We start from the raw sequence: 12,227 nt of genomic DNA, 5'->3' as shown, positions 1-12,227 counted from the left end.
GACAAACATCATCTGTTTGTTAACTGTATCATGGCCTCTCCATGTGGCTTGCCTTTTTCTCTTAAGAGCTGGAAAAAAAAAAAAAGCCCTGCGAAGACTTCTTGCTGTAATGGTAAAGGCTGAAAGAGCGCACAGAGGTAAAGAAAGAAAGAAAGTGAAAGCAGCCACAGAGTTTCATGGAAACCTTCTCATAACTTCTGCAATGTTATTTCCTAGCCTCTCTTCAGGGACGCATATCTGGATACGCACCAGCACACGGTCACTTGGTGTGTGGTCTGGTCAGCCAAAACTCTATCGCCTGCTTTCTTTTCAGCCCACATCCTCTCTGGAATTAAAAGGAGCTGCATTTCCCCTCACTGGCTTTCAAAAATCCTTGAAGAAGCTGAAAGGGGGTTGAAAGAAGGAGGAAGATGTTTTGATTGTTTTTCTGAAGGTACTTTCTCCTACTGACACCTCTATCTTAGGTACTCCTTCAAAGATATCTCTATTGTTTCCTTTGAAAACCTTCTATTTCTCAGAAAGGAAAAAAAATATAAAGACCTGTCCAGTTCTGAGATTTAAGAAAAAAAAAAAAAAAGCTCTGTCAGGATACAATTCTAGGTGAGAATAATAACACATTACACACACACAGATGGAGCAATGTAGCAGGGAAAGGGGAAGAACACAGGGGATAGACAGCTGCCCAAGTTTTCAGCTTTCACAGCACACAAAGCTACTCATTCTGTACTCTATTAGGTGTTGCAGCTCTAATTCCCAAGAGCATTTATGCACATGTTTTGGGGCCATCACGAGTGGGAAAAGAGCATATCACTTAGATGAAGTATAAGCAAATCTAGTCTATCTAACCAGTGACCGTGTCCAAGCAAATTTTCCACATCTGAGATTACAGGACAACCCTTGCCTCAAGTCATGGGACAGAGATGGGACGAGCCAGGAAGGAGCAAGGACTTGCAGGTAAAAGTAGTCAATAAAAGAATTCTTTCCTTGTCTTCAGTTCGTGATGCCTCAAAGCTCAACACGTTGCCTCTAAGCTTGTGTGTCACGTTTAATGTGCTTTCCTGGAAACATGGTATATGTCACAGCTTTGGTTTACTCAGAACTGTGAGAGTTGGTCAGACTTTCCACTGAGTTATAGTCTGTCAGTGGGTTGTGGTGGTATTGTTCAATACTATGATATTAAGGCACGCTGTATTGCTCTGCTCTTAACTTGCATCTTGTTACTGCAGGGCACCGTTCATGCATTAAGAGCATTAATTGGCTGGATCTTATGGCCAAAACAATACTCTTATCAAACATTTACTGCAACACAAAGGTCTCCCTGCAGTAGAAAGCAGAAAGAGGTAAAGAAATAACAGCAATAATAAAGCTGCTCTGGGACTCCACAGGCAGCCGTAGCTGTTCCACGGGAGGCCAAGTTTTTATCCACTCGCTTTCAACACGTGCCACAGCTGGAAGAGGGGAGGCAGTGGACCAGCACAGGTGGAAGGCAACAAACCACAACAGCAGAAACACACGTGGCCTTCGGCTGAGGCACAGAGACAGAGCTGAGGGAAGAAAACCACGCAAACCTGTGGACTGACTCCACAGCACGAGGCGTGAGTGCAGTAATGCAGGTGTGGGAACTGGCTCTCCCGGCAAAGCAATTTACCCTGCTATTTCAGGGTAATTATACTGCTAGCTGGGTATCTTTCCGCATCAGGACTCTGTTGCACAGCCATAACCTGCATCTGCTTGCACGCTGCCTGGCTAAGCAGGTGCTGTCAGTGCTTCACTTTACAATCAGACAACACCCTGACTCACAAAATTACATGAAAAGAGACACTAAGCTCACATGAAGATAACCCCCCCATTTTACACGTATTCCCTTGCCGTCATAGCTTGCTCAAGGCAGCAATCTGTGACTGAGTTTATTTTCCATTCTAATTAGAAGCACTTCCTGCCTCTCTCATTAACTCGCAGCCACTTCTGATTGCAAGATTACTGGGGAGCTAGTGAAGTCAGATCCAAACACTCCCCACCCAGCCAACGCATGGGAAAAGCCGGACTTTTTCCCCTCCGCTGTGTTGCTCCATAGCGTGAGAAGCTGCGGTCGGTCGGAGCCATCTGAGAGGCAAAGGGTCGGACCGCTGGGATATATTCCCCAGCACAAAAGGAACCATTCAAAAAAAAAAATAAAAATAAGGCAGCTGCAAACCCTCCCTTTTGCCAAGCTGAGGAATCACTGCGCTTGGCAGAGAGGAGTGCAGGTTCGAGCCTGGTGACAATTGCAAGGAGGGAAGAAATAAGGCTGAGAAAAAAGTTTCATCTGAGCCGTTAAGGCAACAAGGAGAGGATAAAGTCTCACCGGAGCGGTTTGGCATTGCCATGCTGCTCTGAGCTGCCAGCAGCCCCCGCAGACCCAGGCTGTGGGGGGAGAGGCGCACGGGGAGGGACCGAAGCTCAAACTGTGCTGCTGTTGCTCACATTCTCTTAGATATCATTGCCCTGCCAGGTGGAAACGCTCTGTCCGTTCTGTCCTTTGCACAAAGTTTCTCTAAACACAGCATCGGTCAAAGGATTTAGAAACTCACTGGAGTTTCCTAAACAAAATGAGGGGTTTTAAATTAAACAGAAGCCACCACAAAAAAGAGGTCTGTGTTGCAAGTGCCTGGAGAAACCTTTGCTGAGCTATTTCCCTGCGAGGCATCAGCTGGGTAGTGCTCACGGAAGGTTCATGCCTCGAACCCACAACCCGCTCCTTTTATCTCAGGGACTCGTTGGGTTAATGTGACTCTTTGCCTCTTCCCTGTAATTCACCTTCAGAGAGTCCTACCCAGCGCATCTGCTCCACCGCATCGTAAGGGGCTACATTCACAAAGACCATCGGCAAAACTGCAGCTTTCCTTTCTGCAATTGCCTTGGTCCCAAAGAACACAAGAGGATTTTAAAGGTGATGCTCATGATACTGTCTGGGAACACAGCCACTGTCAGGCTGGTCAGTGAGCTTAGTCTCTTATGGAGGTGCTACAGGGATCCCTTATAGACACGGAAAACAAGTCTCTCTCAAAGGCAGATACATTAAGTTCCTTTGAAATTGGAGTGAGATAATCCACTCCTGCTGGGAGTGAACATACTCTCTGCAGAAAATAAGTGGGCTTGTTATCTTCCCTCCTCTGGCAACAACGGTGCTGGAAGCACAGGCCACAAGCACAGAGCCAACCCTGGCAGGACAGGGGCACGTACAACCCACAGGGATGAACAAACTGAGGGCGAAGCAGCGTGTGGCTTTTAGCACAGCCTCTGCAGCGATGGGGAGAGTTCAGCGACCCTTTTACTTCAAGTGGTACCCACAGAGAGGTACCACAGAGCACCTCTCCCCTTGCACATCCATTAATCGGAGCAGGGTGTGCTGGAGGAGTTCGAGACAGCCCCTTCATCTCCTCCTCCTCCTCCTCCTCTGCTGCCGTCTGCTTACCTGACGGAGAGAGTGAAATCTCCTGGGTTGCTCTTACTGGGTCGAGCCAGAAAGCTGCCATGGACACCCCTGGTCAGGAGCAGCTTCTCTGCCTCAATTCCGCTGATGTTGGGATGAAACCACCTGCAAAGTGCAAAATGCGACACATGAAACAATAATTAACCCGAGCCTGCCCCGACTGCCTTCCCTGCTGCCCAAGGGGCAGACACTATCTTCCTACCTGCGAGGCAGGCAGAGCCCCGATCCCGTGTAGCAGCTCACCCGCCTTCCTCCCCACCACATCGCAGAAACAGGGACCCCATCCGTTCAGATGTTACCGTGGAGAAAGTCTTCTCGGACATCCATCAAGAGAGGTCTCTTTCCCAAAGGACTTTGTCCCCCTCTTCCTCGGATCAGGCAAAAGCAAGAGCCCTACATGCTTTCTGCAGCACAGACAGGAGAGTCCCTCTCTGGAGGAAACCACTGCCTGAGAAAATAGTTTTTTTGACTTTTCTGGCTCCAGGTCTGATCCTGGCCGGCTGCTTCCCACCCAGCACCTACCAGTTGTCGTGTTGCTGGCAAATGAACTGGGACCAAGACAAGACCTGCATCCCTAAGGGCACTTAAGGCATTTCTTTAAGGGTTTCCCAGCACGCCTCACGACACAAACCCCAGAAAAAACTCCAACATCAAGGGCACTAAACCTCTTGTTCTCCCCAGCAAGAACACAAGGCTCAGGCCTTCGGTCTCTCCCATTTCGAGTTTGTTACGAAGAGGGGATGCTCAGAGCTGGAGAGAGGAAAGGCTTTCCTTTGAGACTCTGTCCGGGAAGGAAAGGCACGCTCTGGTCTGCAATACGCTGCGGCAGCGATGAGCCCTTACGCTGTGCGAGGATTTCTTACGCGCTGGTGCAAACACAACGGCAAGTGCGTGTTCCACGATCTCCCTCTTTGCCCCGTCCACGGAAAATAACAAGTCTGCTCCGGCCTCAGCTAACGCCAGCTCGGACTCTTCAACTTAAGATGAAGCAGCTGCTTTTTAACTCTAATTAGTCATAGCTCAAACTGTGGTGCCACAGCCACCTTTCCCAAGGGCGCAAAAGCAAATGTCCCCAACCGCACAACTGCTGTGTCCAGTGCTGGGACCAGTGCATAGCCAGGGAAGCAGCAGCGAAGGAAAAGGCTGCTTTGCACGCTGCTGGCAAGGAAAAACAGTGCAGTTGGTGCACATGTGTAACAGGACTTAGTAGAAGAGGGAAAGAGAGACAGCTCACCCTAAGGGGAAAAATGTTTCGTCATATTGTGCGCTACTTTAATGTAATCTTTGTATTTTAAGTGTCACCAAACCACCTACTTACCTCACTTCTGATGCTATCAGCCTTGACCAACTTTTCTTGATGGATTTGCAGGAACTGGTGTTTCCCCAGGCTTTAATGTGTACTCAATATGCATACTAGACCGATGATTTCCCACGTGGCACCAGTTTTATCGCTCAATTTTTCAGAAGCCACTGGAAATCCACTTTCTAAATGCCAGGCTCTTTTGAGTAATCTCACAAGTCACCCAAAGAGCACCCCAAACTGAGAGTCACTCGATTCTGAAAGTATTGCTCAGTTTTAGCTCATGCTCCAGCAGATATTTCTGCATGGGACTGCTGTAATATTTTTTGTGAGCAAAGAGGAGAAGATGAGCCACAACTACCACTGTATGATAACAAAGCTAGCTTATCGAGTGTGTCTGGGCAGCACCAGCTACAAGAGAACAGGCTGCACACTCAAAACTCCCTTCAGAGTAAAGGCTGATGTTGTAAGAGTTCCTGCATAGGCGGACAGGTCTGCGGCACCGCGCTGAACCAAAAGACTCAAAACCGCAACACTGAAGTTTTCCAAGCAAAGTGAAATGTGGGTTCTCAAGAGGAGCGTATCTGGAAACATTTAGTAAGCTAGTTTCTTGTAGACAGCTGTCTGTGGATCAGATTAGCTAACACACTGTCCCCCCCCGAAAGGGTCTGCAAGTTTATCTCGATTGCTGCAGAGAAATGCGTAACCTAGCGTCTCGCCGAGTGCCTGTGTTAGGAAATACACCCAAAGACTAAACCTACAAACATAAGCACACGCACACTCATTAGAGTGTGTTTGTCTCCGAGATACACACAGAAAAGGTCAAGAAATGTCACCATCTCCTCCACAATTTGGGATTTCCTCCCTCCCACCACAAGCCAAACAGCTTTGATTAAAGATCCTTGAATTCTGGAGGAGGAGAGGTCTATTAGGGAAGGGCAATGGAAACAGATGGTAAACAGGAATCCCAGCGTTTCCAAGCCTTATATTCCTGACATCACAGGAGTGACACCCTTTCATAAATCCACTGCCTGTAGGGCCAGCACTTAACTGTGCCACAAAACCGCTACTGGCATCGGAACGAATGCCCCTAATGGAGCTTAATGGAGCTCAGGGAAAACGCAAAGCTGCCAAAGGCCACACATAATGTTTCCACTGAATGCCTAATGGCAATAAAACCAGCACAATATTACTAGCCAGAACATAGTGGGAAAAAACCTAAGGAATTATCTCTGGTAAAACAGCGGGACGAGAGCTCTTGTAGGCACGTACCCATAGCCGCGAGCACACACCAGTTCTGCGAATATCCCGGTCAGTGTGACAGCAGTGTCCGCCCAGGGGTGCGTAACCCTCAAAAACCACCCTGAAAACAGGAGCTACGCACCTCCCCAAACCTCCTCTCGTCCCCTTATCACTCAAGGCTCCCATCTAAATACTTCTTATCCCGGGATGCTGCGCCTCAGCTGGAGCCAGCCCCGTGCGATGCTGAGAACGGACCACGTTGCGTAGGTTGGCAGCGTCAGGAAGAAAGCAGAGGTGCTGGGGCTGTAAATCTTCCAGCATCCGAGGCACTGGCCTCCCACAAACAAGAAGGCAACGTGAACAAAAGGACCTTATGTCCAACCTCCCTCCAAGTGGAAGGATGAGCGCTTGGGAAGGGAGGATCGTAACCCTCTTCCTTTTCCACCACAGCTACAAAAACCTATTTGCATCATAGACAGGGAAGGAGTATATCGGGGGCAAATTTGGGGCTCTGTCAACTTTGATGTTGTCTCTGTGTCACTAAACAGAAACCTAAATGCTAAACGCCCTTTCCCTTAATGACTCCCACTGCTTGGACAGGAACCAATTCGTACACGCATACACAGACAGCTTGTGATTTAGCTTGCAAGAAGCACAAACAATGAGCTGAGGAGAAAACCTTCGCAGCCTTCACAAACAGAAGAGGGAGGAAAGGCAATTTCAAGATTCATCAGCAAAAAAAAAAAAAAAGAAGAAAGAAAAAAAGGGAAAAATCCTTCTGCAAGTATAGGCACCTCTCCCATGGATTTCCAGAACAAAGAAAACCTCCTTGCACAGCTCATCTTCGGAGGGCTTCTTGAGCCAGGGAAGACACTCCAGGCCTGAAAGAGGTATTTTCAAATTCAAGGTCATCTCCATTTGGGAATTCCAGTCCTGAAATCGAGCACTTGCTCCCCAGAGGCTTTTCTGCCTGAACTATGCAGGAATTTGCAAAAACCAGGAGGTTTGTTGCAGCGCACATCCTCAACCCCTACATGCAGCAAATGACTCAACCCCCCCCTCTCCCACTCGCAGGGTATTCTGGCACACCTATTTCCAGGTCCCAGCTCACACCCTGTTCCTGTAAACAGGGGAATAAAAAGAAAACAATAGCAAAACCAGCCAAAACTGAACTTCAGGCTCTTTGGTTTGTGAAGATTGCCCCATCCTTCTCAGTGTACACCAAGAGCCTGTCTGCTCTAAAGCTCTCTGCTCCTTCGTCCTGTGGGTGCCACGGCCACTGCATCGCCAAAGGTGCTTTTACCAATACAGCTTGTTTTTCTCCTAGACCTGGAGTAAGCTGTACTTGCAGAAAACAACTTTAGAGCTGTTTTTCATTATGGTTTTTGCTGGAGTACATTTGTTGGTAAGCAAAACCAACCCGCAACAGAGTGGACAAGAAGAAAGCACCGACCCACACATCTCTCACTAAATGGCAATACTAAAACCTGCAAACAGCCTTTGACTGTCCCACGGACTGCAAGCTCTAGCTGGGTGTCGGAGGAGCAAGCGCCACTTACTTGCACATGAACCCTGGGCTTTGAATCAGACCTTTTGGACTCACGGATTGTTTATACGAAGATCTGCAATATTCTGAGAAAGCAAGCAAATAAAGAGGATCTAACTGGATCCCCAGCACAGAGGGGAAAAAAAGCTCATTATTAATATCACGCCATTGTGCCAATGTCAGCAAATGACAAATATTATTGTGCAGCAGGTCATTCAGGCAACTGCTCAATTGTTAGCGCTTTTTGCAGAACCGAGTCACCCCTAAAGAATTGCTTTAAATAAGACTGGAGATCTAACAACTTTTCATCTCTACCTCTACGAGTAAATATACACTGTCTACTTCAGGCAATACTGCTTTCCTGCAAAGAAATGCATTTCCTTTCCATCGTTCAATCCATCTCAACATCAAACCTAAATGAAAAAGGCACCCGCAAGTGCCTTTCAGGAACCGAAGCTACACGAAGAAATTTATTAAAATAAACAGAGAGAAAACAGAGATATTCGTGTGCAGTACTAAGTCCCCGACACAGACTAACTGAAAGATAGAGCTTGGGCTGCCACGGAGGGACCCCTGGCATGTGTAGGGTTCAGACCAGACTGACCAGTACACCGGAGCGCGGCACGTTCAGAAGCAGAAAGGTCCGGCAGCCACGAGAAAAGCCACCAGAAAACCCGTCGTGAGAAACCAGGCACAACCGAGGGTGCCGTGGGGGTGGCAGTCACGGACGTGGCGTGTCCCCAACACCGCTTTCCTTGCGGGGAGCCCCTCAAAACACCAGCTCCGGCTTTTATCTCCCCACGCTACAGCCGCTCTTCGCCAGCTCTCGCACCCCTACGGCTGAACGGCTCCCAGCGCCACGAAAGCCTTGTGCACGCCGAGGCACGGCCCTGTTTGTGGCCTTTCTTCCATGTTAAAAATTATCAAAAAATGTCTCTTTAATTACTAAAGAGTCGTCGTTTCCATACAGTATTACTCATTTCCTCCCTAACATGAGCAGGAATGCTTTCTTCTGCTGGAATGCATCCTTGTGCCCCTGTCTTGGGACAAAATAGAACAAGTAGTTGAACAACATCGTTACACCCTCAGAAATCTCTAAAACAAGGCATTTTCAAAAGCCTAGTTGGGAATCCCAGCGTTCTAAACAGCTCCAGCAAACATCCCACGGATAAAAAGCACCATACCTGAAATGATACTTCTGAAATGATTCAGAGGCCACTGGATGTGGCATCAGGGAATCGGGGTGCCAGCACCCCGATCCACCAGCAGATGCACTCTTGAAAATGACCGTCAGATTATCACAGAGGGATACGGCTCCCGGCTAACATACTTACGGAGCTGTGCTGGTGCCTAAGATCCTTTACCCTATAAGTAAACAACAAAGTTCCTAAGTGAGGTCCCAAAGGGGATAGGAGCAAGTTATTCCAGCTCACCACCTTTTCTTTTTCCCTTTTCTGACACAGCTCAAAGAAGGTACAGCGTGCTTCTTGCACAGAAGAGAAAGCTGCCAAGTGAACACGCTGGCTGCTGAGACTCATAGACCAGCAGACACAGGATGTCTACCCCAAAATACTGCACACATGAAAGCCAGAGTCGCCACTGAAGACTTGAAAGCAATTGCCACAGGGCTTGGGAACAGCATGTGCCCGGGGTTTCACTGCACTTATTTTGGGGCATCCCCAGAGAAGCCGGCCCCAGGTGCAGATCTGTTGCAGCCCCGCCAGCGCCTGGGTTTGAAGGCAAATTTAGCCCAACGTCGGCAAGAGAATTTGGAGCATTTGTAATGGTAAAAACTTCTTTTTGTTAGGCTTGGAGAGGATCAAAGCAAACGTGGCTCAAGAGACAACGCCTACGCGCTTCGTGTGTGGTTTAGCGGCGTTTGGTTCAACACAAACTCCAACCCAAGCAAGCTGAGGTGGTTCAAGAAACTGGAAAAGGGGGAGGAGGGGACCAACCGCCACCACATTTTCCTTCTGCTGTGCTACAGCCTCTTGACGCTAGCCAGGAGCAAGGGTCAGCGTTCACAGCAGATGCTGTCGATCCGGGGCAGACGGAACCCCCGGTTCCCCAGCCAGAGTCCCCCCGCTCCCACCGCAGTGAAGGAAGGGCAGGATGCGGACCCTGCCCTTGGAGGCAGCCAAGCAAATAAACAGCTGAAGCTTCTTCCAGCAGAACAACAAAAAAAAGAAAATAAAAAGAGGAGGCTGACTTGTGAGAGCAGGCGTAACTTGGGGCGACGCAGCACTTTGCAAGGCTTAAGTTTCCTATTCAGCAAATAGGAAGAAATCTTCAGAGCTGCTTAAAGGATCCAGACGCTTACTATCCATTTAAAGAGAATATAAAGATCCATCAGTTTGCTGTGTTTGCACACAACAGAGATGCCCCTTTCAGTGCTGAACTGTGAAGGATACATACCAGCCGAGCTCTCGCAACGTAGTTGAGGCAGAAGTGAGGCTGAGGCAGTCACAGAAGCAATTAATTCTCTGTAAGGTTATTAATCCTTAGAATGGGACTAGTAGGTGCAAACTTTGGGGCCGAGTGAACGCTGCTGTCCTATTCCTGCAAGGGACCTCTGGTATGGAGGAGGAACACCCATGAATCAGGATCCTGGCATAGAGAACAGAGAAGCAGCTCTTTTTTTGGAGGGAGATTTGCTTAGACTGGGACTCAGACCCTGCATGGCATGGTTTGCTCTCTACAGCTTGGGGAATATCGTGCCCACACACTCGGCAAAGCCACTTTGGTCCTTCAGCTGCCTGGCAACTTGGCCAACCAGATTACTGGAGACCCAGAGCTAACAGGGATTATTTAGACCCATTTGTCAGAGGAATTCTACCTGCTGAAGAGACCAGCATCCGTCACGCTCACTGGTTTCCAAGAGGAATGAAAAAGGCATCCCGCACTTGCACGTTTGGGGCTTTCTGCAGATACGGTTCAGGGTAGGAAGAGCTACAGCATCGCAGCTTTCTGAAGGGTGGTGGAAACTTGCTTGTGTGAGCAGGGTGTTCCTTCACAGACCACCTGAGGTTAAGCTGAACAAGGAAGACTGTACTGTGAGAAATCGTCAGCGGACCGCACGCTGCCAGCAGCTTTTTGGTTTATAACCCCCCCCCAGGCTGCAAAAGGAAGAGTAGACCTTCTAGAAACCACTCAGGACCCCACACAAAACAGAACGCATCCAGAGCGTCAGTATTGCTAACGTCAAGCATTGAAAAAAGCGGTTAGGTGTGGAGCGTAGGGTTTGACATACAAAACAGACAGTAAAAGCACAGCTGCGTTCTCCTCAGAAGACACTCAGGGTCACCTCGTCCAAGCTTTTCTCTGGACCCACCAGAGCTGAAAGCTTCCTCTGCCCAAAACAGAGATGTTGTGATACTTGCTTGATAGGAGTGGAGAGTCCCAGAAAGGTGCTCCGCTTTGCAGCGGGTCCAGCAAAAGTGCAGCACATGGTGGTACTGACACAGACCCACCTGCGGGATGTCACTAAGCAAGATGCTAAAACATCGGCCATCAGCAAAAATCCACAGCAAGGTGCTTGAATAGCATGGCATTTCCCAGACCTTCTGGGGGAAGGAGGGGGGAAAAAAAAAAAATTAAAAAAAAAAAAAAGAGGACAGACTTTCCTAAAAATATGGAAATAAGCAATTCCACGTTAGTTGAGGAGAGAGGTCATACTTGTCCTGTGACGTTAAGGCTTCATTTAGCAAACTGTGCATTTACTATACAGCAAGGCTGCTGTTTGTTTCAGCATGTTTCCATACTGAATTATTAGCATTCACATCTTCATTGAAAGCTGTTCTACACAGGCATGGCTGCATATAAAGCATTTCTCAAACCTGACAGAGCTGCAACAGCCTCCTTTGCTGGTTCTAGTCTGGTTCAATTCAAATCCCATCAGAAGACTCATTATACCAAGCATAGCCTCAAGGGAGTCTATTAAGTAAATATATCCTGCAAATCTATTCAGTTCTACATACAGGTAAATATTTTCATTTTCCTAAAGCAATTAGCATCATGACAGCTAACCGTGCCAGTGCACATCATCTAATATCCCCCCAAGACTTTTGTGAACAATTTTAAAACAAACAAACAAAATCCTCACTACATTTCTAAATCAGCATACCCATTTCCATAGCAGGTACAGAAGTCTGCGTTGCATTCTCTGGGGTGCGACAGTCACTTCCATAGAAACCGGCTTGCTTCCTTCCCTATGTATTTTACAGAGCATTTTCCTAATGGATCTCACACCCCGGTGAGAATGGTTAACTACTTTCTCTGAGAAGGTACACATCTTATTTTCACCAAATTCCAGTAGAATCTAGATGTCTGACATCCTTTGGCTCATTTAAAGAGCCCAACTTTTGCACAGCCCAAGTTCTCGCCACTAGCACAAACAGCCAACTCAAAGCAAACAAGGTGTTTATGCAGAAAGTCTCTCCTGTTCCACAAGCAGTCCTGTTTACTCCAACACTTCAAGATAAGGAACAGCACAAGCAGATGGACTGGTTGCTGAGACCCTGACCCCCAACAGAGGTTGGCGGGATTGCTCCCAACAAGCAGATTCACAGTTTTTACCCATTCTCAAATTGTCTCAGAGAGAGGATGGTGCCTCCAGCCTTCCTGCCCCCCCCCCCCCCCCCCCCCACACCCCCGCGCCGCAAAGCCGC

General features: G+C 48.2%; 1 protein-coding gene across 4 annotated transcripts in view; it reads right to left on the bottom strand.

Moving 5' to 3' along the window:
* The window catches only part of LOC104837927 (tyrosine-protein phosphatase non-receptor type 11-like), a 56,024-nt gene that overhangs the window by 18,228 nt on the left and 25,569 nt on the right, over positions 1 to 12,227 (bottom strand). For all 4 annotated transcript variants that reach the window (XM_010577376.1, XM_010577377.1, XM_010577380.1 and 1 more), the window contains exon 2: positions 3,455 to 3,577. In XM_010577376.1, coding sequence (XP_010575678.1) covers positions 3,455 to 3,577 — 123 coding nt within the window. The remainder of the gene's footprint in view (positions 1 to 3,454; positions 3,578 to 12,227) is intronic.

This window comes from Haliaeetus leucocephalus, unplaced genomic scaffold (assembly GCF_000737465.1).
Source record: "Haliaeetus leucocephalus isolate CR32 unplaced genomic scaffold, Haliaeetus_leucocephalus-4.0 Scaffold556, whole genome shotgun sequence".
Taxonomy (NCBI): Eukaryota; Metazoa; Chordata; class Aves; order Accipitriformes; family Accipitridae; genus Haliaeetus; species Haliaeetus leucocephalus.
Note: the sequence above shows the minus strand (reverse complement) of the source record. Positions and strands in the feature narration are given on the sequence as shown.